A 26,990-nucleotide genomic window follows, 5' to 3' on the forward strand; every position below is an offset into this window, starting at 1 on the left:
ACTTTTATTGCACATCAAACATACTGCTTTCTTCACGACGTAAAAAAATGAACTAAGTACAGAACTTGGTAAACCAAAAATCAGTATAGGTTTGAATGTTATAAAATAACAATATTTCGCTACTAAAAGCATCAATACTAATCATGTAGCCTATTAAATATATTCATCTTATAACATCCGAACATTCTTTGTGATTGATGTGCAACCATAATTGATTGTTTTCACCATTCGAATTCAGGCAGAGTTTGTCATTCGAAAGAAAATTTTGATTATTGCCGACTTGAGTGAAAAAGTATTTTTGCATCCAATCCTTGTTAAATTCGCAACACTCTTCGTCAAACTTACGTTTCTTAGTAAATCCATTGGAAAATATTTATTGTAAATTCTAAATATAATGTCAACACAAAACAAAGAACTAAAGAATAACTAGTATTTGTGGCGGCGTCCCACAACCCGAAACTGTCTGCGGGCCGCTCAAAATCCCGTCGCGGGCCGGACGCGGCCCGTGGGCCGTATGTTGCCCGCCCCTGCCTTAAGCTGACCGGCGCTATAAGGGCGACGCTGTTTGGCAACGAATTTTTGCCCCTGTTTGGGATTAGGCATATTGGGGGTAGGTCTAATGGCGAGGGTTAGAAAGTGGGCTTGGGTTAAAATTATTGGAGGAGTTATAGTGATGCACTTAGGGATGGGGTATGAGGTTGAGTAAAGGTGTATAGGCCGGATTCTAACCGTTCAGGTCTTATTCCGACTTATTTTGATTTTAGATGGTATTACGACGAGGCCGTTTAGGTATTAGTCCTATTTTTGTTTTTTTCCAAACTGTGTTTTATTCCGACGTTAATGTTTTTTTTATTCAGATTATTTGGCTGGAGTTCAGATTAAAGTAAACCTTTGGCGATGTATTTAGAGGTGGTGCCAATCTCCATACCATAAGGAACTTTTACTCGGCCAATGTTTAGCCTAACTTGGGTAGTATAGCTTATTAGTTAAAAAAAAGTAGACTTATTAAATTGTCTTGCGGGCTATACAGTCACGTCATTGGCTCTCCAACTGTGTGTCGTGTCAAATTAGTGCCGCATAATCGTAATTGTGGTAAACACCCTTTTCTTAATACATATTGGCAGTGAACGTTGAATGCAGCCTATTATATTAATATCCAATTGTTGTATTGTGTAAGCTGACGTCTTGTGAGTAAAATATTGAAATTGTACATGGCGTTGATTTGTTTTAATAATCGTAGTATACCGCAAGGTAAACAAGTTTTAAAACCACTTAACTATTTTTGTCCAGCACGAAATAGTTGTCTTGTGCTCAATTTTCGTCACAGAACGTTTCTTAAGTCAACAGTTCATAAAACATTAGCTTTAAATAAGGTGGAATTCAATTAATATGATCCATGCGTTCGTATTGCTCTGTACCGATCTTAACATATCTTACCATGTCAAACCACTGCATTCAGCGACCCAACTATAACCACAATTGTGGATCTTAGTCTATTGGATGCTCTACATTACTACCAGGCGGTCCATAAAGCAAGCTCGTGCTCCAAATGCAATGTTTAATTGGACGGGCCTCCATGAAATACTTTACCTTCAATTGAAAAAAAAAAGGTATTTTTTAATATCAATTTATTAGTATGTATATTTAAGAAGCTTCTAATTTTAAACGCACATGATACAACAATGGTTACAGCTATGAAATACGCACACTACATTTAGTGGTAAGTTCATCTTGAATATTAAACAAATGTCAATTTGAAATGGCATTCAAAATCCATTTCGATGTTTTGATTAAAAAGAAAATACCAGTACGATGTAGAACACACCAGAAGGCTTTTAGACAATGGCGCTTTTACGAAGGATCATAGATGGGGTGCCTCTATATAGAAGTACAACAAAATAAACCTTGAACACCAGAGAAAAAAATTATAAAAAAAAATTATTGTTGAATGAAAAGTGTTTTAACAACACAAGATTTTTTAAGCACGGAGGTCTACAATAAGAATATAAATGAATTAGACTATTTACACACGAAAACAACATCGAATTTAGAGTAAATTATGCAAGTATATTATTCATCTTTAATAAACTAAACTCTGGTACACTATGTTTATCTTTGTCAGTCACCAAGCCAATGCAAGAAAAGCTATAAAAGGCAAACTATGTTTCTACTGTAAATGTAATAGTATTGTACAGGGTGTTTACAAAAATTTGTGCGAAAATAAAATATAGTAAAAATTAAATAAAAAATGTAGATATTAAGTATCAAGGGCAAATTACGGATTACACAAAACCAAAGATTTTTAATCTTGTAAAAAATGAATCACCAAGCAAAACAAAAAAAAATACAATATTTAACACCATTTTACAAGTTGTTTAAGGTTATACTTAAATACAATCTTATCTTCAAAACCCTTATTTAAAGATGAAATACACAAGTAGCAGCACATACAACATTATAGGTATCCTTATCCTTAAGGGTTTAAAATAAAATACCCGTTGCAATCTTAATATCAAGTTGTTACCAAAACCAATCAAACTTTATCCGTAATGTTCAAACAATGGTTCCGCCACGTGCGAGTAAAATCCAGGTGGACTTTTAACAACGTGATATTAAAAGTTACATGGTTTTATTTGGTGACTTCTATTTAGGTATCTGATTTTACATTATATAATAATAATCCCACATATTCAACATAATCAGGCTTAATGATAATTCCTAAAACCAGTGCCTTCACTTAATCACTGTGCTCTTTAAGTATGTTTCAGTTAAAGGAAAAAACAGCATCATGAAACAGAAAGAAAAGTCGAGAAGAAACGCGTTTCGTATTAATACAAAGAGAAAGGGTTAAGACGAAAAGCCAGTGAATTCCTTGATTTGGTTTTCACATTAATTTAATGTGTTTGAGCATTTACATTTTTCAATATTGCGAAGTGTCCCTACGTGTTTTTTTTTAATTAACGAGTGCAAAAATGGTTGAACGTGTATAAAGCGTGATTTTGCATGGTTCACGATTCAAGTTGAGAAAAGCAGCCGTGGATCTACAGTTCTAGATTGGTTGGTGTTTGTGATGTACGGTGGAGCGCGCAAATTAGATGTTTTTTTTGCTGTTTCGAGTAACACAAGGCTCGCTTCTAGGCCGCCCAGAAGAATCGTTTGCCACGTATAAAGAACCGCCCTACGATTGGTACGACTTGAAGGGCGATTCTTTTTGATTCCCCGGCGACCAAGAAATGAAGCCCCTAAGTTACAAAGCTCGAAATTCGGCAACATTTCGACCAACCAACTTGAAGTAGGCTACAGGGCTCTTAATATATAAGACGCTTTTCCCAAACCGTAAAACCCAGCACAAACAGTAAATTCCTTCCCTAATCCAGAGAGTATTTTTGTTAAGATTAAGATTTCCAAAATGTTTTTTGAACAATTATAAGCGCACCATACACCACTTGACTAAAGGTTTTATTAAAGCAGGAGAGATGGTTACAAATTTTTATAGTACCTTAATGTTCTATAAATATTCCGTTTTTCGCGACAGTCCAGGACCTCGACGTAAAATTATATTTGCGCGGAAAATCAAGGCCCCTAGTCCCGCCGAAAACTGGAATCACAACGTTTAGTGAATCAGAACCTGCATTTAGAATAACGACGGAGAAGTGTAATTTGAAAAGACTTACATTGACACGTTTTGTGAGGAAGCTGGAGCTTTAATTTAATTTATGTTGAAGATCTTTGAAAATTTTCAGTTTTTAAGTTGTTTAAAACAAAATGGCCGGTCATACTTAAAATTTGTATTTTTTAGCCAAAACCCTTTTGTTTAAGAGAGAAATATTAGCTCTGTCTTTACGGCACGTGGATTCGCAAATTTCAGGAAGCTGCAGCTTTAAATCTTTGAAAAATTTAATTTTCAAGACTTTAAAAACAAAATGTCGATTGCGCCCAAATTTGCATTTATAGCCAAAAATCTTATATTTGAGTGAAAGAGTAATAATTACGACATGTAGGTGCGAATTGCCTTCTCGATTTTCTTCCTGCACATCGGGCATTTGCGCAGGGCTTGTGCGCAATCGCCGCAACTGCAGAGATGGCCGCAGGGAACGAACACGATGTCGGCTTCCTTGTCCAAGCAGATCTTGCACTTTCTTTCTTCCTGAAGCTCGCGGATCCGCGCCTGCATCGACGGCGATTGCTCTGCGCGAAATTAAGCCACGTTGGGAAATGCCGGCATTTTTTTAATCAAGTGTGCGATTAAAGGCTTAAGCTAAGTCTAGGGCTAAAGGAAAACACGGCACCAACGTTTGGCGTGAAATGCTCAAAGGGGAACCTTGCCGACTGTCCCCAAACAGGGGCTCACCAGCAACCACTCTTAATCGCGCAGATCTGAGAACAACTGTGTTGGATAATGCCGTTTAAGCTAAATCTAGGGCCAAGGAAAGAAAATACGACACCAACTTTCTGTGTGAAATGCCTTAGCAAGTGGGGAATTTGAAAAAAGTTTTTAAAATAAAATCGGCCTGTATTTTGAATTTCGGAAGATAGAGACAAAGGGGCAATTAGTACAAAGTGGAGTTTTTTAAGAGTAATGCTTGTTTTAACACATTCTAATCTAACAAATAAACCTTTAGTTGGCGCGCGAGAAAATTTCAAAAAAGTATTCTTTTAAAACCATTTTTAAATTTTATTTCAATTTTTTTTCTTGGAATAAGCTCGATAGATAAAACAATAGAGCAAACATGCGACTGTATTAGTTTTTTTGCCCCATGATGTTGAAATAAATGAGTTATTCGAAATGTTCAAAATGCGACGTAACTTCTGTACTGCCCTCAGACAGGGGCTTAACGGCAACCACTCTTAATCGCGCGGACTTAAAAACAATTGCGTTTCACACCACACAAAATGCTACTTGTTCCGCCGCGCGCTTTAGTTACTTAAGATATCACAAAAGGATGTCGGTCTCCGTCCGCCTAGAATGTCTCGGTATCGGCATGCGATTTACCAAACCTTTATGGAAAACGTCAATATTATGTTTGCGCCTTTAATCGGGCATGACAAAAATTGAGAGATGACATCACAAAGTTACATATAAACGTGACGTCATAAAGAAATAACCTTTAGAACACCACACAGTAAAAAAAAAAAAAAAAAAAAAGCAAAAAAATGCTTTGACGAAGTTATATCGGCAAAACATACAGTTTTGAGGAAGGGGGCATGACCATATCCCTACTTACAGAGCACTGTTCTGGACACTTAGGGTAAACACGAAATTTCTAAGGTCAATATAGTTTTAAGTTCGATAAAACCAAACGCAAGGTTCTTCCTACCTTCTGATGTTTCCATTTCCTGCTGACGCGACGTGGCTGCATTCGCTAAACAAAATAGTCTACATTACAAACGGGAAGCGTGGTTGTGGTTTTCAACCCAAACCGTTAGTTCGCTATTGGTTACAAAAAACAAAATCACTGGTTTTCTATGATTACAAACCAGGCCGGATTTACCAATAGGCTAGGCAGGCTGAAGCCTAGGGCCTCAAAATTCGGTTTCGAAGTTTGTAATGCTTTTAGAAATTTGACAAGTTTAAACCCTACCTAAAGTATATATATATCAAGCTTTTCAGAGTAGAAAATTCTATACATAACTTGTTTCACCTACGTTGTAAACAGTCCTTAATACGTATTTGCATCATAATAAAGGCAATTAGACCTTTATGAAATTATGTGAAAGGAAAAAAATAACACTGCCTTTCCTAATGTAAAAGCAATATTCAGACTGTTTCTGAGCTTAATGGCCACTAACTGCTCAGGAGAGAGAGATCTTTAAGGCTCAAAAGCATAAATACACTGAGATCGACAATGTCTCAAGAAAGGTTGTCCGCACTTAGCATTCTGTGCATTGAGAGTGAGTGACACACTTAAACTTAAAAAGATAAATTTTGATGAACTTTTGCATGATTTTGCTTTGTGGAAAGCTAGAAAAATAACAACTGTAGCCTAGTCTTACTTTATTTGGTGGCTGTAACTATTTCTTATGTCTTCGTAAATAAACTTTAAAATTATTGTAACGGTTGTTTCATCAAAGAAATTAAAAGCAAAACGGCCTTAACCAAACTTTTATTCTTTCAATTAAAAAACTTAAGATTGGGTTTAATTAGGAATGTGGAAAATAAAAAGAACCAAGAGTTTAATGCACTCATATTTTTTAACATTAAGCAATGACATGTGATGTTGTTTAGAGAGAAATTCTGAGCTCAAAAATAGGGAAGGGCCTCACAAATAGAATAGCCTAGGGCCTCTCATGGTCTAAATCCGGCCCTGCTTACATATGAAAGAAAACAATCTTAAAAATCAAAAACTAAATTACAGTTGAAACTATTCGAGTGTTAATAGCAAGTTTTATGCTGACCTGCAAAATAGTCTCTGCAGCAAAGGAATAAAAGCTACAACAAACAGTTTCCATTTAGATTTCGCAGCTCAAATTGTAGTGAATTTTTCAAAAATGAGTTTATTAGGAAAATTCGTTTGTCTAATAATGCAATGGTTAATGGAACCAAATGAAGAATTGTATTTGCGTTGCTGCTTGAATCGAAGATTTTTCATACATTAAAGGATTTCTTCTGTTGGGCTTTTTCAAATTGAACGTTTTTCATCACAAATGTCTTTGGGACTTGCGGTTTTATATTGTCTGATTTTCTTCGTTATTTCTTGTTTTTTCATGCCTCTTTTTTAATAACCAAAAATTAAAGTCTGCGCCGTTTGATTGAAGTGGTTGTCTTGGGCAAAACATCCGATACGTACTCCACATTGGATTTAATCAAAAAAGATTTTACTTTTTTAGTTTTGAAAAAGCTTTCAAATCACTGAAAAAACAAAAAGTTAACCAGAAGAACATAGTGAAAATCATACAATAGAAAAATCATATAACACTTCAAATATTATTTCATTTAATATCATTTATTGAGTGCATGTTAAAACACGATTAAAACAAAACGGCATACACCATCTGTGAAATAAACACAATTGAGTTTCGATGTACGATTATACGAAAATCTAGTATTTTTGGCTTGATTTCCATCCAATCTTCGTGTGGCGTTAGTCAAGTTTAAATCAAACAAAATCATTTATCATGCAAATATTCATATTGATTTTTTTAAACACCATGCCCGAAAAACAAACAAGTTAAGCTACAAGTTGCATAAATTAGAGATTAAACAAAATGGTCCTATTCGGGAGAAAGGACTCAAATATGGGAAAAAATGTATAAATGGTTGAATGTCGTATGCTTTTATTTTGTTTTTTTGGCTTGGGTTGTGTTATGTCCCGAAAAGAAACTGAAAATTGAAAAAGACGCCAGCTCACGTCAAGACACTCTCAACATCTGATCTTTCAAATTACTCCTGGCAACTAATTTTAGGCTCTTTGAATAAACTCAACTCCACTCCAAGACTGAACTGTAATTCTTCTCAATTAGCTGCCAAACTAATTTTCCTCTTGTTAAATTTCACTACTTATCCTGCCAGACCGAATAGGACGCAAACCGCAGAACAGAAGAAGGAAAATAACCGGAAGAAATACAGAAAAGAAGATATCTTGTTGGTTTGTTTTTGCTGTTTTTTTGTGTGTAATGCGTATATGTTTTGATTTTTTCTGTTTTTTAATTGTTTAGGTTGTTTTGGCTTGGGATTTTAGGTAGCCTTAAAGTTACAAACCTGATGGCAATGGCTGGCCTCGCATTTCGTGCTCAAGTGATCTTGCCTCACCTGCAAAAAACAAAGAAACGGTCATTTGATTGTGAATAACAAGGTTAGCGTTTAAAGCTTTAAAACCCTTTTATAAAAACACGCATTTATTTTGGCTTTAACCGTATTGCTACACTGTTGAAAAAATTCGTGTAAATCTGTTTAAAATAAAAATAAGGACTAATGCAATGGAAGACGTCGTAAAAAATTGCCCAAGCGTTCTATTGGTCAGTGGGCCCAATAAAAATAGGCCCGTAGCGGCAAGCTTGTATTCTGTCAGCGTGTTCTGATGAATGATACCAGTTGCCACGTGAGCGACACGCAAACATAACAAAAGCACACGAAAAAGGCAAATGCGAACACGTACGTAAAAATGCACAAGACACGATTCAGGTAACATGCTGCAGGGGCTACATTACTCCCCCCCAGAAGCGGGTTTAAAATTTTTACGTGGCCGACCTCGTTTTTTAGGATCGTGCAGTTGCACTGGTTGCGTTGGTTCTACATATGCAGGTTTAAGGCGATTAACGGATATAGTCTGTCGCTGTCCCGCAATGTCTACAACAAAATACTTAGCGTGGCGTTCATAAACCTTATATGGGTCCTCATAAGGAGGATTTAAAGGGGGGCGGTAACCATCTTTGCGAACAAAAACATATGCACAACTTCTTAACAAGACACGCGGAACATCAACGGTAACATTACGATGCTTTGACATCGGCGTAGGGAGAAAGTTACCATTGAGTTTCGAAGTGTTTGAAGAAACTATGTTGGCTCACTCAAGTCATTTGCGTGAGGAATAAAATCCCCAGGCAGGGAAATAGTTGTTTCATAGACTAACTCCGCGCTTGATGCTTTTAAATCTTCTTTTGGCGTAGCCCGAATTGGTAGCAGGACCCAGGGCAATTCGTCTGTCCAGTTTGCTGCGTGCAGTCGAGCCATTAAAACGCTTTTTAAATGCCGGTGAAAGCGTTCGACGAGACCGTTGGCTTGGGCATGGTAAGCTGTAGTGCATCTATGCTTAATTCCAATAAGCTGAGTGACTTTAGCCCACAGCTGCGACGTAAATTGTGGCCCTCTATCGGAGGACATTTCCGAAGGAACGCCAAAGCGGGCAATCCAATGAAACGCAAACGCACGTGCACACCTTTCTGTTGTAAAGACCGGCATTGGAACTGCCTCCGGCCACCTGGAAAATCGATCTACATGTGTTAGCAAAAACCTGTTGCCTTTCGATATGGGTAGAGGTCCAACGATATTCAAGTTGATATGTTGAAATCGAGCTGTTGGAATGGGATAGGTCTCCAATGGTGAATGAACTGGCGTTGCACTTTTGCTGTTTGGCACTTGATGCATTGTCGGCTCCATTCCTGTATTTGTTTGTTTAAACCACGCCAAACAAACTTAGATGATATGAGCTTTTGAGTTGCACGAATGGACGGATGGGCTAGACCGTGAACTGCGTCAAAAACTTTTTTTCGCCAAGTTTTTGGTATAATAGACCGTGGATTACCTGTGGAAATGTCACACAAAATAGTTACACTGGACCCTCCAATGCTGAACCGAATTCAGAAATACACGAGAAAGTGCATCTGTGGTCACATTTTGCTTACCTTCTACATGTCTGACGTCTGTAGTATATTCGGAGATCGCAGTTAGGTGGCATTGTTGTTTCGCAGACCAAGGATCAGCAACTTTTTAAAAGCAAAGGTGAGCGGCTTGTGATCGGTGTACGCTGCAAATGCTCTTCCTCCGGGAAAGTAGCGAAAATGTCTGACGGACAGGTGCAGCGCAAGAAGTTCGCGATCGAAGGCACTGAATCGAGTTTCGGCTGGTCGTAAATGCCTGCTAAAAATGCAAGTGGCATCCACGTATTGTTAATGTATTGTCCGAGCACTGCCCCCACTGGTGTTTCAGATGCGTCGACTGTCAAGGCGATTGGGGCCTGATGCTGCGGATGAACCAGCGTAGTTGCATGTTCCAGATCTGCTTTTGCTTGGTCGAAGGCACTCTGAAGTTCATCATTCCAAACCAGTGTCTTGCTTTTGGAAGACAATGCTTTGTATATCGGGGCCATTATTCGTGCGTCAGCTGGAATAATCTGCGGTAAAAATTGACCATACCTGCCTGCAAATTCATGTAGTGCTTTAAATGTTGTTGGTTTAGGAAAGCGATGGATTGTTAAAACTTTGTTTGGGTGTGGTCTTGCTCCATTTGAGTCGACGCGATGACCAAGGAAGTCAATTGTAGACTTTCCAAACAGGTACTTGTTCAGGTTATTAACAAGTCCGTTATATGCAAGTCTTTAAAAAATTTGTTTGAGGTGTACCAGGTGTTGCTTTATCGACTTACTGGCAACTAGAATGTCGTCTAAATAAAGAAATGCAAAATCAAGTGTTTGACACACTGTATCCATAAAGCGTTGGAACGCTTGTGCGGCGTTTTTTCACCCAAACGGCATACGTAGAAATTTAAACAAACCAAAAGGTGTGATCACTGAAGTTTTTGCTATAACTGCTTTGGCAAGCGGTACCTCTTACCAAATCAATTTAGAAAATACTTTTGCTCCCGCTAAACGTGCGGAGGAATCCTGAATGTGCGGTATAGCATACCTGTCAGGTTGGGTAGCTGCATTCAATCGCCTGTAATCGCCGCAAGGTCTCCATTTGCCAGATGACTTTGGTACCATATGAAGTGGTGACGACCATGGACTGGATAATCTCCTGATTAGTCTTAATTCCATTATTTTGCGAAATTCGTCCTTTGCTATTTGCAACTTTTCCGGGGATAACCGTCTTGTACTTGCGTGCAGTGGCGGGCCTGTTGTTGGAATGAAGTGTTCCACTTGGTGCTTTGGAGCCACGCTGAATAGTGTTGGGGTTGTGATGTTTGGAAACTTTTCCAAAAGCTTTCTGTACACGTTATTGTGCGAAACAAGCGTGTTCAACTGCGGCGCGCTTTGCTTTGCATTGCTGATTGGAATGCTGGCAAATGATTTGCAATTGTGCCTGAGATCTACCAAGAGAGAATGCGCTCTCAAGAAATATGCGCATAAAAGAGGCTTTGCTACAGCGACTTAAGTAAAACGCCAGCAAAATTTACCGGATGCCAGATCTAAACATATGTTTCTCGTTCCAGTTTGTTACTTCCGTTGGCTGTAATAAGTTTGGGGCCGCTGGATTGCTTTCGATTTTGAAGAGATGAGGCAGGGTAAACGCTGATTTCCGCTCCTGTGTCGATCAAAAAATTTCTTGCGGATATTTTGTCACTTTCGTAAAACAAATTCCCTTTTCTGCCGGCCGCTGAAGAATTTAGTAGCGGCCGGCGTTGTTGTTTCCCTGAAACGACCAAGGTTGACATTTCCTCGAAGAAACACAAACCGCCAGATTCGTTCCTTTGTATTTTTGTCGTTGAAAACGTTGTAGGCTTTTTTGATTTTTGCGACAGTAAACTGCTGATCATCATTTCGCGCATGCCACTACATGTCAGCACGTTGAGCCAGAAAGCGAGGATCTTCGAAACTTTTCTTTACCAAAACAACACGAATGTCTTCTGGCATAGTTTGTAGAAAGGGGTATTCTGTCAGCGTGTTCTGATTAATGTCACCAGTTGCCACGTGAGCGACATGCAAACACAAAAGCACACGAAAAAGGCAAATGCGAACACGTACGTAAAAATGCACAAGACACGCTTAGGTTAAAATGCTGCAGGGGCTACGGGCCTTCTTTTTAAAATTGAGTTGTATAACATTTAGGTTTTTTCATATAAAAAATAGGAATAAAATTGCAATTGTTGAAATTTCCGTTACTTTTTTCTCGTAACGAACCAGCGATATCATAATTTTTCACATAGATAACATACCGCTAAGGTTTAGAAGGAACTTAAACCACGTTATAACAATCTAAACACTGCAGTAAAAGTTACCTAACAATCTTTTCATATAACGCTTTTTATTAATCAATAATATTAGCGTAGTGTTCTTTTTGACGGTTAAAAAAATGGCAAAAAATCAGCCTGATTGGTTTCCATTAACTCACCGCTTCCGTGCGACTTGACGGCGGTCGCTTGCGGTTGTGACGTCATAGAAGGCGCTGCTTCTTCGTCGCTATCGTCGGAGTCTTCATTGTTGCCGGCGCTGGTCGCGTCTTCGATTAGTTCGGCAACTGTCGTGTACATCTCGGTTCGTCTTATTCGCCTAAGTTCGACAAAAATAGGCTTGAATGTCATATGAGTAAAAACTATTTATGTTAACAACGCTAAAGCCTTGAAAGTTATAACGCCAAAAGTCTGAAAACAAGGTTTAGTTAGCTAAAAAAGTGGGTTGTCTAGTTTGAAAACAATGAAAATCGGGGGGCGTAAGTGTGTGAAAACCTGTAGGAAAACAATGATGAAAATAGTGTAAGTATAAAACTGCTAAAAACGCTCGAAAAATAGGGTTTAAAAGTGTTGGACCGTTTAAACAATGCCAGAAAAAATGATGGTTGAAGAAATGCTGAAGAGATTTGAATGTAAAGAGGCTGACAAAAACGCGAAAAACATAGGGTTGATTTAGTGTCCCAAGGCTAAAAAATTAGAAAAAAAATGAAAAAGTCGGTAAGGGTAGAAATAGGATAAATATGCCGATAAACGGTTAATAAAAAAAAAAAACTAAAAAAGACTGTATTACTGTAAGTGCAAAACCAGACGCAGTTATTCCGTATTTTGTTGTTTGTAGGCACAAGTAAACAAGTCAAACGTATATGTTTGGAAAAAATTGAAAACTAATGGATCCGATCCGATACTGAAGTCTTTATCAGTGTGCACGTACAGGAATTTATTAAAACACGCAAAGGCTTAAACAAGTGGATTCCTTAATTCGAATGAATCAATACAAAACAATGTTAATAAAACAGAAACAGAATCAGTAAGTTAAACATCATTGACAAACACTTACAAGTAACTAACAATATGAGCTCCTACCGCTACAAGGTAGTAACACCAACTGCAGTAAGGACTCTACAATGTCAAGGCACCATGTGCTCGGTGACCTTTGACCGCAGGTCATAGAATGATTACACAATTAAATCGGTCATAAAGCACTTACATAAAAATGCGGTCAAAGGCGGGACAATGCGAAACAATGTGCTTAGTCGCCCAGACCACCCTGGTTTCCGCCGGCGCTTTTAACCCAATCAATAAACGCATTTTTTACGCCCGTGTTTGTCATATTTGTCTGCAGTTCTACTGATGGCTCGATATGAGAAGGCAGTTTTAACATTGCTTTGTGCCGCACGAAATACGCTAGGTTGCTTTACTATTTTGTTATCACGAAGGCGCGCCTTAAAGCCACTTTGAAATTGTCGAATTTTACAACCACCATTTTCCCTGTAAATCACACATTATAGGGAGATGTCATGTTCAAGGTACGTTAAGCAGAAATGGTAGACGTCAGTCTATCCAATTAGAAAAGCACCGTCCTGGGATGCGACTGTGTCCTTCTTTTTTGTTATTTTAAGTCAGGAGTCAAGAAACTTCATAATACCGGGCCGCATATTATACCTAATTTTTTTTGTCAATAAACTATTATTAACCGCACTTTAGATTCGCCTTTTTAAACGAACGCTGGCGTATCAAGACATTTACAACACACACATTAGCTTTCATAGGCAGTGGCAGTGTAGTTAGGTGATAGGCGGGGTGCCAGAGCACAATTTAAATTAGAGTTACAAACGGATGCATCAGTGCTTGTTTTTCTTCCATCTTGCAAAACACATTGGGGTCGCTTGAGTTTTAAAAGACGCTTATACTTTGCTTATCATTTCTTCGCTCGTCCCGTCGTTATAGCAAATTGGTTTCGTGAAAAACAAACGGCGCAGTTTCGGTGGTTGGGGCAACCCAGCCTTTGTATTATGACGTTTTGTGGTGTTGAAATTCCATGCGAGCCGATAGATAGAGAAAACAAAGTATTCGGTTACCTTCTAACAATTCGCTTGATCAGCCGTCGCTCAAATCCCATTTCCAAAGCTGCCTTGACAATCTCGGATGTCATCGCCGCGCGTATTTTCTCCTTTTCTCGTTGTAGTTCGGCCTGAAATAGAGCGAAATTTTAATTAATTTTTGCAAACAAATCAACAAACGAAACTACATATTTCTCTTTTAAACGACAATAACTTATTATTGAACGTCTTTGACCAAGACAGGAAAGTCTAAAGAGTATTAACTCCCTTGTCGTCATTTACATGTAAGGACGAGGAGATATTTTCATATTGTACACATTCAGTTTGCCACGAAACTATAGTTGTCGCAATGATGAACGAAAGCAACATTGACGTAATAGTGGAAAAACGCGCTGCTGTGGTTCGCAAGTGTTTCCTCGAAGACCTGAGCAGACTGCAGCCCAGTATACCGCGTCCGGCCGGACAGGTAATTTGATAGGGCACGTTTTCCATAAAGGATTCCCATAGAGCCTGCGATTTCCCATAGAGCTTAGCTTTCACTTTATTAAAGCAAAACATAGCGTTTACATTCTTTTAATTTGGTTGGCCAATATTTTATCACCAGTTAGCCAAAAAACTGGTTTTTATAGCTTTAAAAAAACAACAAAAAACGTACATTATTATATGTTTATTTTAGATCCTCTTTTTGACCGAGTAGGCCACCAAAACAATGTGTTTCTCGGCTCCCCTTAAAATTACTTGCTCACTACTGCTCTAAGGTGTCGAATGCGAAAATAAAAAACAACAACCACGAGACCATTTTAACATTAAAATTTGCTTGCCGCACCAACAAACCATTAAAGTTAAACAAACAAACAAGTGGCAAAAGGTAAAGCAATGACACTTATTGGGCCATATAAAGATTATATACTGCGATTAGTTATGTTATTAAAGCAAAATTTCAGTTCTATTTGTTTTGTTAGTTGCCTATAGCGGAGTTAAAATGAACATCCAAAGTCCAAATATTTACCATAGTAAATATCAAAAGGCGGTGTTACAAGTATTGTAAAAGCTCAACGCAGCAGGGAGAAATTTTTTACCACAATTATTGCACAAGTTATTCTGTTAGGAAAAGGTTAAAGACGTGATAAAATTAGCGACCAGGCAGTTTAAAAGGTAACAATACGCCAGATTTGCGCAATCCATGGTAAATGACTCACATCAGTTTCAGTCCAAATGCTTTGGACACTGCAACGTCATTTAAAGTGTACGCAAATCTTGACGAGCACGTGCGAGTGGGTTTCTTTACTCTTCGTGTGGGCGGCACGATTAGATGATTAAATGCATTTATGAATATTCCACGCAGGCGTGAAAAAAGTACAACTTTTCCTTTAAATTACGCAACTGGAATAATCTCTATAAGTGTCAAATGTTGCATCTCGCAGCGCGATTGAATACCCCTTTATATAGTTATTTACAGAAAGTCCCTTTATATAGTTATTTACAGAAATAAAGACACATGCCTGGGGGTCAATAATCTGGGGAGGGGGTGAGGGGGCCCGGGCCGAGTTGGAGCCGAAGGCGATGCGGCGTCCGGGGGCCGGGGGTGGAACGTCGAAGGGCCCCCTCAGAAGGGGCCGGGGTAAGTTGGGGAACATCGAGACCATGCGGTGGACAAAGTCGGGTCCTTTTCGTTGCAGCAGAAACTCGCACCTGCGCAACAACAGAAGCTTGTAAGATGACTGATATGACAACACTTTGCAGACAAAATGTAAGTACAGGAAAATTGCATGGGGTCAAAACCCATGTGTTATAATCCACAAAAACTGAAATAACAAAAACCGGAGTCCTATACCTATTATACTAATAGCAGCACATTCGTTTTAACAAGCGAAGGAATATTAATCATACGGAAGTAAGTATGCTGATGAGCTCTTAAAGTTGCCGTGTTATATCTCTGCAAGTATTAAAAGCATCGTGTAAAAATTTCCATACATTACCCAAAGCAACCTAAATTTGCGCGATTGGGACAGGACAATGGATCCCCAAACGAACATTGGGCGATAACAATGGGCAGCGCGACGCAACTAACAACTTTTGGAAATATGTAATTGTGGGAATGTAATCAAACTTTTTGGTGGGTTTGGTTAGTTTGTGAATAAATATAAAATTGACATTACAAATTGTAAAATGTACTATAAGGCCGTCAAGAACACAGCTACAACAAACTATCATAATAACTCTGAGCTACACTATGTACGGATCTGTAATATAGCTTGCAATGAATTTTAAAAACAAAAAAGTCGGTTTACTAAACCTTTTTGGCTTTATTATGAAATTATTATTATCAGTATTGACTCAGTACCAAGCTATGGTACTTATTAGATTCATATGTATTACTTGTCAGTGTTATAAACAAGTCAATGTGAAATAACTTAAGTTACATTCAAGTCAATGTGAAATAACTTAAGTTACATTCAAGTCATTGTGAAATAACTTTTTAAGTCATTTGTGAAATAACTTAAGTTACATTCAAGTCATTTGTGAAATAACTTAAGTTACATTCAAGTCATTTGTGAAATAACTTAAGTGACATTTAAGTCATTTGTGAAATAACTAAAGTTATAATTAAGTCATTTGTGAAATAACTTAAGTTACATTTAAGTCATTGTAAAATAACTTAAGTAACATTTAAGTCATTTGTGAAATAACTTAGGTTACATTTGTCATTTGTGAAATAACTTAAATTACATTTAAGTCATTGTAAAATAACTTAAGTTACATTTAAGTCATTTGTGATAAAACTTAAGTTACATTTAAGTCATTCGTGAAATAACTTAAGTTACATTCAAGTCATTGTGAAATAACTTTTTAAGTCATTTGTGAAATAACTTAAGTTACATTCAAGTCATTTGTGAAATAACTTAAGTTACATCTAAGTCATTTGTGAAATAACTTAGGTTACATTTGTCATTTGTGAAATAACTTTAAGTTACATTTAAGTCATTTGTGAAATAACTTAAGTTACATTTAAGTCATTTGTGAAATAACTTAAGTTACATTTAAGTCATTTGTGAAATAACTTAAGTTACATTTAAGTCATTGTGAAATAACTTAAGTTACATTCAAGTCATTGTGAAATAACTTAAGTTATATTTAAGTCATTTGTGAAATAACTTAAGTTACATTTAAGTCATTGTGAAATAACTTAAGTTACATTCAAGTCATTGTGAAATAACTTTTTAAGTCATTTGTGAAATAACTTAAGTTACATTTAGGTCATTTGTGAAATAACTTAAGTTACATTCAAGTCATTTGTGAAATAACTTAAGTTACATTCAAGTCATTTGTGAAATAACTTAAGTTACATTTAAGTCATTTGTGAAATAACTTAAGTTACATTCAAGTCATTTGTGAAATAACTTAAGTGACATTTAAGTCATTTGTGAAATAATTTGAGTTACATTTAAGTCATTTGTGAAATAACTTAAGTGACATTTAAGTCATTTGTGAAATAACTTAAGTTACATTCAAGTCATTTGCGAAATAACTTAAGTGACATTTAAGTCATTTGTGAAATAACTAAAGTTATAGTTAAGTCATTTGTGAAATAACTTAAGTTACATTTAAGTCATTTGTGAAATAACTTAAGTTACATTTAAGTCATTTGTGAAATAATTTGAGTTACATTTAAGTCATTTGTGAAATAACTTAAGTTACATTTAAGTCATTTGTGAAATAACTTAAGTTACATTTAAGTCATTTGTGAAATAACTTAGGTTACATTTAAGTCATTTGTGAAATAACTTAAGTTACATTTAAGTCATTGGTGAAATAATTTGAGTTACATTTAAGTCATTTGTGAAATAACTTAAGTTACATTTAAGTCATTTGTGAAATAACTTGAGTTGCATTCAAGTCATTGTGAAATAACTTTTTAAGTCATTTGTGAAATAACTTAAGTTACATTCAAGTCATTTGTGAAATAACTTAAGTTACATTCAAGTCATTTGTGAAATAACTTAAGTGACATTTAAGTCATTTGTGAAATAACTAAAGTTATAGTTAAGTCATTTGTGAAATAACTTAAGTTACATTTAGGTCATTGTGAAATAACTTAAGTGACATTTAAGTCATTTGTGAAATAACTTAAGTTACAGTTAAGTCATTTGTGAAATAACTTAAGTTACATTTAGGTCATTTGTGAAATAACTTAAGTTACATTTAGGTCATTTGTGAAATAACTTAAGTTACATTCAAGTCATTTGTGAAATAACTTTGTGAAATAACTTAAGTTACATTTAAGTCATTTGTGAAATAACTTCAGTTACATCTAAGTCATTTGTGAAATAACTTAAGTTAGATTTAAGTCATTTGTGAAATAACTTAAGTTACATTTAAGTCATTTGTGAAATAACTTAAGTTACATTTAAGTCATTGTGAAATAACTCAAGATGCATTTAAGACATTGTGAAATAACTTAAGTTACATTTAAGTCATTGTGAAATAAGTGAAATACCTTAAGTTACATTTAAGTCATTGTGAAATAACTTAAGTTACATTTAAGTCATTTGTGAAATAACTTAAGTTACATTTAAGTCATTTGTGAAATAACTTAAGTTACATTTAGGTCATTTGTGAAATAACTTAAGTTACATTTAAGTCATTGTGAAATAACTTAAGTTACATTTAGGTCATTTGTGAAATAACTTAAGTTACAGTTAATTCATTTGTGAAATAACTTAAGTTACATTTAAGTCATTGTAAAATAACTTAAGTTACATTTAAGTCATTTGTGAAATAACTTAAGTTACATTTAAGTCATTTGTGAAATAACTTAAGTTACATTTAAGTCATTGTGAAATAACTTAAGTTACATTTAAGTCATTTGTGAAATAACTTAAGTTACATTTAAGTCATTTGTGAAATAACTTAAGTTACATTTAAGTCATTGTGAAATAACTTAAGTTACATTTAAGTCATTTGTGAAATAACTTAAGTAACATTTAAGTCATTGTGAAATAACTTAAGTTACATTTAAGTCATTTGTGAAATAACTTAAGTTACATATGAGTCATTTGTGAAATAACTTAAGTTACATTTAAGTCATTCGTGAAATAACTTAAGTTACATTTAAGTCATTTGTGAAATAACTTAAGTTACATTTAAGTCATTTGTGAAATAACTTAAGTTACATTTAAGTCATTTGTGAAAAAACTTTTTAAATAACTTCAGTACAAGCCAAGTCACTGATAGAGCAAGTCATCTCTGGGTCAACTCTTTTTTTTTTAATTTTATGGTTCTTTCTGGATTTTCAAAATGTTGTTGTTTGAGTACATTTTGCTTCAAACGAAAAAGAGGAAACTTTTTTAGTGTACGAAGTTGATATTTTATTGTTTTTATTTTTAGACCTCATAAAGACCCCAAACAATTATACTAGTCATTGCATTTGCGGGAGTGTTTATATCTTGGGAGTATATGACTTGTAAGATTAAGGTGTAATATTTAAGTAAGATTAACAATGGAAGCTTAAAACAAGGACATACTTATTTTCCTTTGTAACTTCAACTACGCCCAATCAGGCTTATTAACCATTATGATGCGATGAACAACTTTTAATTTGTTCAGTTTGCACGCTTTACAAAATCAAAATCTCCAGTTGGTGTCAGTGTTAGCACTGTTTTGAACAGCGTCAGAGCAATGGCACCTTGAGGTAATTCCCCAATGGGTATTTCCCTCGCTTCTCTGTATGCTGCCTATGCAATGCATAGATAACGAAATGCATTTGGTGATAAATTAAATGGGCAAGCCGCTGATAATGTATCGCTATGGGCTTAAATCAATATCAATCGAATCAGGGCACTTGTATACGCACGAAGCACGCCATACGAAAGTATCGCAAACAACTTTAAATGAGTTGCTGAAACCTCTGTAAATTGCGAAATGTCGTTTATCGAATATTATGGCTTTGATATTTTTATTGAAATTACTAAAGAAACTTTGAAGAAGTTTGTGAAACAATCAAATCAATGCGTAACAAAAAAATTGAAGTCTAGCCCTGTTAATCCTAAATTCATACAAAAATGGTAATTTATCAAGATGCAAATGTAACGCTACAAACCAATAGTTCCGCGACGCCTTTGTAAAAGTTTTTTGGTCTTGCAACGCACCAATCGATTATAATTTTACTAATTTTATATATTTCTTTGTTTGTAAAGTCAACAAACCGCTCTAGTTTTTGTGACATTAAATCCGAGTGCACATGTCAGAGGATCAATGTGCGACACATTGGAAAATTGAAACGACGCACAGTTTAAGAACCTGTTCTATAAACCGCATGAACAACAGCTTTTATTACCCTAGAGGAAAAACTCCTGTTGGAAACCACTTGGCGTGCTCTGTTTACAATAAAAATAATTTGCAATTGTTTTTATTAGTGGCTTGTAAATATCATGAGATAATATCCATTATATGTGTTTTTACTAACTCACGTTGGAAACCACTTGGCATGCTCTGTCCACGGTTCGTCCTCTGGGTCCCAGTTCTGCAAACCTCCGTTGCAATACCAGCACTTGACCCGGTCTCTATCGCCTGGTTTAACGGATTCATAAGTAAATAACGAAATAATAGCCCTACAATGTTAAGATACAACTGCTGACAACTGTTTTGCGATTTGATTATGTCGCAAAGAGTTTTTTGGGGATTAAATTGATTCCGGGAAAATGTCCTCTTCGACTTTAAAAATAAGTTTAAAATCTTATAAGAGAGTTATAAATGACTTGAATGTAATCATTTAAAAAAGTAAAACAGGGCTTTTTAGTGATCGGGGTATTAAGGCAAAGAAACTGTACGGGGTATTGGTTGAAAAAATTTAACAAAAAGTACAGCAGAAATATGAGTAAATAATACATATTTCAGGTCAGGATAGTGCAGGGTATAGGTCCACACTGGTGTCCATCATATAGAGTATAGACGACCTGAAGGTAGTTCACTGGGTCTGATGGTTACCAGGGATCTCTGAAAATCAACTGGAGTGATAGAATCAACATGAAAAGCGTCGCGCCATTTTAAAGGGATAGCTACACACCAGCAACGCGTAACATTGTCAGAAAATGTAATATATTTTATGAATAAAACCAAAAATAAAATGTTCAAGCTTTCTTTTCATATAAGATAGCTACACTTAGGGATAGCTACACATCAGCTATGCATAAAAATTGACAGACTATTTTTATGGATAAAATAGAAGAATCTTGTAATCTTTTTGCACACTTTACCACACAAGACTTTATTCCGCAAGCTTTTTCAAAAGCGTGCACTGATTTTGGGAAAAAATACTTAAAAAATAAGGAATAGGTCGACTAGATCGACATCATTTTGAATTGATGATGATACCGGTGCATATCGCAACGTATTTTAAGATAAGGCGATTTACCCGGCCTACTTGGCTTTGACATTCATTTTTTATACTTCTAAAGACAGAGTGAAATATCAACCGATATTTCGGTGTATACCAAAAAGAAAGTGCCATACCGAGAAAGAAGAATCCGGCTTTGGAGATCTGTCCAGGTGTGGCGTTGACTTGGGCTGCTGGCCAGCGGTGATCGAAGGTTTCCATCCTGGTTTCTTCATTCCTCATGTGAGGGTTAACTGGGTATTGGCACGGAAACATGTTGCGAAGGTCGCGCTGAACATATAAAGTACACAATTTAAAAACAAACCAGGCTATAAAAATGATATTGAATGATTAATTTTTCCGAAACGTGAACAGAAGGGGGCGTGGCATGCGAGGGAACCACTACCGCTCATTAACGGTTGCGAACTACTGTGCTATAGATTAAATGCTATTGTTTGTTCTTTTATTCGGAGCGTGTTGGTTGCTGTTGACAAACAGTTAACAATGGGCTGTTTCCCCGCCAGTTTCTGTGTCTTCAAAGGAAAGAAAACATTCAAAAAATTATTATCTTGGAAAAATGCGAAAGTTCAACATCCTTTTTTCTCAAGTAATTTGGTTCAGGAAGCCAACGATAGCATGGTGGTGTAACACTCAACAACAGGCCTAACTTAATGAATCATATTTTGCAATAAGCTCGCAGTGATTTCTGTCCACAACAGTGAGTAATGCAACATTTGCAGCCCGCTTGTTCGAACTGAATACAATTGGTCATCGCAATTCCATTTATTGTGGAAGTTTTTTCATATATTATTTTTATTTGGTGCCAGCAAATCATAAGAAGCAATTTGGAGGAGGTAAAACAAGCAAGACTTTATATTTGAAATTGCATTATAAGTTGTAGTGTTAAACGATATTGGCTTGCAAGCGGTTGAAATGGCATAATGCTATTGTGTGCTAAGTATGCTATACCGACTGTAAATGATCGATATTTTATATTTATCCCGATACTGATACCCGATATTTTGGACAAAGTTTCGTAATCCGAACCGATAATAAATGCCGCAAGTACAATGCTCGAACCATAAAATAGACGATAACGTTAAAGGTAATTTGCCTAGGGTGTTAGGCGATTTGCTTTTTCCAAGGTTTATTTTAGTGTTAAGAAGTTTTTGTTACCTTTAGTCGCTAACCTAATAATGTTTAATAAATTTACGTTTTAAGGAAAATCGTTGTGTTAGATCGCAAATTATAGGGCTGAAATTCCTATATGAATTTGGAATCGGAGCCTATATAGCACCTTCGAGACAGATCTATCACTTTGTATCGGGTATCGGCTCCGATCCGATTTTTCGTAACGATTTTATAGTTGATTTAGGGTCAAATGTACAGTTTCTTTTACCAAGGGCGCGAAATTGGACAGAACCGGTGGTTAAAAACTAAAAAGAAAAAAAGCGACGATAGTTACCGTTTCTTCTTCAGTCGGATCTGGTGGTTCGGTAAAGACAGGTTGTTGACCGGGGTTGGCTGCTCTTTGCTCGGGCGTCAGTGGTACGTTGCGATTTTCCGTGCCTTGTACCATCCTGTAAAGAAGAGCGAAGCATAGGATCTTGCTTTTAATGCGACTTTCGCGTTGCGGATAAAGGTGTTGTTTAGAAATGGCCAACTATTTTCGGAACATTGGAAATGTTTCGTTTGGCGGTGTAGCGTTGGGCCCTTACTTCTGGTTGTTGAGCTAAACTAGGTTTTGCGATAAAAAGCCTAAACTGATTACTTTCTCAGTGCCTTCTCATTATGTTGAAAATGAATAGAGTGTTATTCGAAACGTAAACAAATGATACGTATACCCAGTTCTTATTACGTCTTACTAAAACATCAAACCGTTATGCTCCGATAATTCTTATTACTTTCCAATAATTCTACTTACCTTCTACTTTAATTTATTCTGAAAAAATTCTATTCTTTTTTTGTAAAAAAGGCTTTTCTTTTGCACATAATATTATAAAAAAATCTCTTAGAAGATGATTTCATGACTTCAATTTGGCGCAACAAAATTGCGATGCCGTCACAAATTTTAATCCGTTGTTAAAATTAATCCAAAAAAATTGTCCTTATTAACCTGCAATGGGGAAAGTGCCTCCTGTGTTCGGACTGCACGCTGTCGCCGTAGTTCCAGTTCCTCAGTACGCCGCCGCAGGAAAAGCACTGGACGCGATCCAAGTTTCCCAGGTAGAAGAACCCGGACTTGGCGAGGTCGTTTGGTCTCACTGTTAGCCGATCAGTTGGCCAGTGCTCGTATGTTCGACTGGGAAATTTATTCGATAAACAGTCAAAACACGAAGTATAGGGAGCAGTTTTACTGCCATCGGGCAAAAATAGCTCGAGTATAGATGTTAAAAATGCAGAAACTGTACAAATCGCTATCGCAATATTTAAAATGCTGCAAATGTCGTCTATACCTGAAATACGAATATACGGATCGAAAAAATGGTAATATTGATATTTCTTTGGAAAACATTTCAGAACTGTTATATTTCTTTAGAAAACATTTGAATACACCGCTATATAAGAATTAAAAATACAACATATTTCACAGTGTATGCAATTAACATATAATCGTATGCATAGAAATTACGACACTAAATGCCCACTGAAAAGATGAGTTCATATGAGTAAAATATATTAACCTTTGCTAAAAAAACGGAAAAACAATTGCGACATGTATTTTAGGGAATGCTTATTCATGGTGCAAACGGTTTCGTATGAAAAATACGGCATTTTTGAAATAACTGTAACATTCGTCATTAATAACCCAAACTGCTAGAGATAATATTTTATTTGCCAGGCACTAGGCAGGTATTTGCTGAATTCGTAGTCATGGAAAACAATGCTCTAAACAGCTGCATGGTTGATGCGAAAACAAGGTCCCGGAATTACGCGGAAATAGGGTCCTAAATTGCACGCATTAACCGAAATATTTCGTATTTTACAGAAAGTTTCGTCATTGTTTTATCGGGCGGTGGGTGGTCAAGTTTACGCTAAGGGCCTAAGGCCCTTAAACTCGCCGCCCATGATCGTATGTCTATATAAGATCAAGGTAATAATAGTCTCTAAAAAGTGTTTCAGGAAATTTAAGAACGATTTCTGTTCGACTTACTTCCGTTCCGTTTCTTTTCGCAAATCCAGGTTTTTGACAAAGTTCTCGTGATAGGCAGACGCGATGGTGGCAAACTCAACCGTCTGTAAAGCAACAGCAAACATCCAATGAAAACACACATTTCCCTTATTTGGAGTTATCATATTTTTCAGAACTGCTTTACAAACCGACTAAACGTTCACGTAGATCAATTGGCTGTAAGTTAAAAACGGTGCAATACAGCAAGTTAAAAACAGTGCAGTAAAGCAAAGTGGTGTATAATGTAATTAAAAGTGAACTTATCTTAAAATTAGTATTTTTTTTTATAATAACTAAAGATTCTATTGAATATAAACAAACCAACACATTTTCGTATAAATTATACCTGAAACAACGGTGCATTCCGATTTTGGCTTGGCATTGGTCTTGCTGTCTGGTGTGGAGTGTGAGTGTGGGACACTAAGTATTCAAAATGAAACAGCTAAAGTAACACTTGTGATAGAACAAAAACTTCTCAAAAATACAGGATTAATATTTTTTTTCTCTCATTTAAGTATTTTGTCTGCTAAAATGTCGCTTTGTGTGAACAGACAGATGTTCAGGTGCAGTGTTAGTGAACAGAGTCATTGTTTTAGCTGAAGTTTACTTAAGTATTAAAACTGATCAAAATAATTTGCCACAAATTGTGAGTCATAAAAAAAGGAAATTATGCACAAAATCATCAAAAGTTCCAGATTTATTGTAACGTTTGCTTTTCGGAATCTAATATTAATAATAATTTAAATTTCCTTAAAAAGATATCGGATTTTATTGAACAAAATAAAAATAAAAGAATATGTCACTAAAATACCAGTCCCAGCTCTACCGTTCGTAAACAAAAATTGCAGAATTCCCTATTGATGATTGTGAAACACGTGAGTATGTTTATACCCCCAAAGCAAAGTTCTTAATTAGTTTTTTGCATTGCCTTTCATTACGCATGTTCGAAAATATCGTAGTATCGTTACTTGTCCGATACTAGGGTGGTATCATTTCCGATCAGATACTAAATTATTATAGGTATTTTATAATTTATCACCCAATGCAGCAATCTACCTTAAAAGGGATATTCTCAAAAAACAGTAGGTCAACAACTGATGGTAACCAAAAGTACAAAATCTGACCAAATAAGCTGGCAAAAATTTAGTCTTTAATTGTAATTCAAACCAGTGGTTCTCAACCTTTTTAGCTTACGGACCAGTAAAATTTCAAAACAAGTTCTGCGGACCGGTGGACCTTCAAAAATCAAAATCAACCCAAAATGTAATTACGACAAAAGTATATGAAACTTAACGTCAATTTAATAAGCAATTTGCTTGTGTCTTTTTGATATCATTCGTGTTTTACGTAGTTCATTAAAGTTTTTTACCTACAACTGGTTTGAAAGCTTAAGACTTAAAACGAGTTGTAGCCTACTACAACACTTGCACCATTGTGAAAATAACTCTATATGTTACGTCACAATGCAGCAAATTACGGAACTGGCGAAGTTTCACATTTCATGGACAAGCTTTCAACATCTTGCATTTCGCACGTACCTACCTTTGATCTTAAATAATGGGTTTGGATTGGGGATGTCTAATAACATCGGACCCAATGTCATGTGATAGTATCGCTACTCGTCCGATAGCAAATCAACATAGGAATTTCAGTCATGATTTGCGGTCCAACGCGAAATATCGGGAATCGCTATCGTAATAGAATATAAAGTATCGGACAAAACTAGTTTGAACCAATGCAAACTGAGATCTACAAGAGTGGTTACCTGGTGTAGGCTGGGATTGTTGCAGTAGAACAGAACCGGCTGACGGAGTTTGGTTGGAGCGCCCTACTTGTGTTGCTGTGCTGGTCGAAGCGGCATTGTTGTTTGACGATTCAGGCTAAGCACAAAAAACATGTGTCGTCGCATGTTCTATTTGCTTAACGCATGCATGTTGTGGCTTGGGCATTAATTGTAAAAAATCATTCAGGTATGCCAGGGGTGGAAAAACTTGTTCAACGAAAGATTCACCTGTGGAAAATTGTAAACCAGTGTTGTAGAAGTCCTTTTGAGATGACTTAAGTCCCAGTCAAGTCATTTGTAAAATAACTTAAGTTCAAGTCAAGTCTTTTCGAATAAATAACAAGTCAAGTCCCAGTCAAGTCATTATGAGAGCAAGTCAACTTCAAGTCAAGTCCTTGTCATAAAATAAAACTGATAAACACGTCCGATTATGAGCAATAATTCAAGTAAAAGACAACATAAACGCAACGTATGGCGATCAATTTGTTTTATGTGCAAATATTAAGATATCTACCCATTTAAAAAAAAGTTTAATGATTAAAAAGTGCACTTAATTCAAATTATTGAGTCATTAAAACACTGCTATAAACACTAGCCAGCCAAATCGGTAGTGTTAATTGAATACATATACTGTGTATGTATACTGTACATAGTTACTGTAAACCAAGCGTTTTTCGTAAATAACTTACTACTTATCGATAAGTTTTTGATAATTTTTTTAAGTTTTGTTTCGAAAATCTTAACGTATCATACTGATTAATCGCACTTTAAAGCATGGAAAAAATCGTTTTAATTTTGATTGTTTATAGTTGTTATATCATCTAAGTTTTATCACAGTGGGTAGCCATGGGAAAATGGGACTATAAACAGCGGGTTTTGTTGCAATGAAGCACATTAATAAATAAAAAAACGTTAAACGACAAGAACCAACACTATAATGACCTAATATATAGTCGACTCACTAAAAAGTCGCAGTTTGTCCACCATTGCCATAC

The 26,990-nt window shown here is 36.0% G+C and overlaps 2 protein-coding genes across 2 annotated transcripts in view; both read right to left on the minus strand.

Moving 5' to 3' along the window:
• The window catches only part of LOC146137598 (uncharacterized), a 135,285-nt gene that overhangs the window by 58,335 nt on the left and 49,960 nt on the right, over positions 1-26,990 (minus strand). The window contains exons 7-14 of the mRNA XM_083394393.1: positions 25,978-26,092; positions 24,559-24,632; positions 24,195-24,277; positions 23,157-23,342; positions 22,506-22,620; positions 21,178-21,331; positions 20,136-20,235; positions 15,246-15,357 (exon numbers count right to left, since the gene is read on the minus strand). Of these exons, the coding sequence (XP_083250519.1) occupies positions 15,246-15,357; positions 20,136-20,235; positions 21,178-21,331; positions 22,506-22,620; positions 23,157-23,342; positions 24,195-24,277; positions 24,559-24,632; positions 25,978-26,092 (939 nt within the window). The remainder of the gene's footprint in view (positions 1-15,245; positions 15,358-20,135; positions 20,236-21,177; positions 21,332-22,505; positions 22,621-23,156; positions 23,343-24,194; positions 24,278-24,558; positions 24,633-25,977; positions 26,093-26,990) is intronic.
• On the minus strand, positions 2,475-7,693 carry LOC146137602 (putative inhibitor of apoptosis). The gene is made up of 3 exons (XM_083394262.1): positions 6,397-7,693; positions 5,319-5,363; positions 2,475-4,188 (listed from the first exon to the last, which is right to left on the minus strand). The coding sequence occupies exons 2-3, from the start codon at positions 5,332-5,334 to the stop codon at positions 3,989-3,991; spliced, it is 216 nt and encodes a 71-aa protein (XP_083250388.1). The 5' UTR covers positions 5,335-5,363; positions 6,397-7,693; the 3' UTR covers positions 2,475-3,988.

Source organism: Ascidiella aspersa, chromosome 7 (genome assembly GCF_963924565.1).
Source record: "Ascidiella aspersa chromosome 7, kaAscAspe10.2, whole genome shotgun sequence".
NCBI lineage: Eukaryota > Metazoa > Chordata > Ascidiacea > Phlebobranchia > Ascidiidae > Ascidiella > Ascidiella aspersa.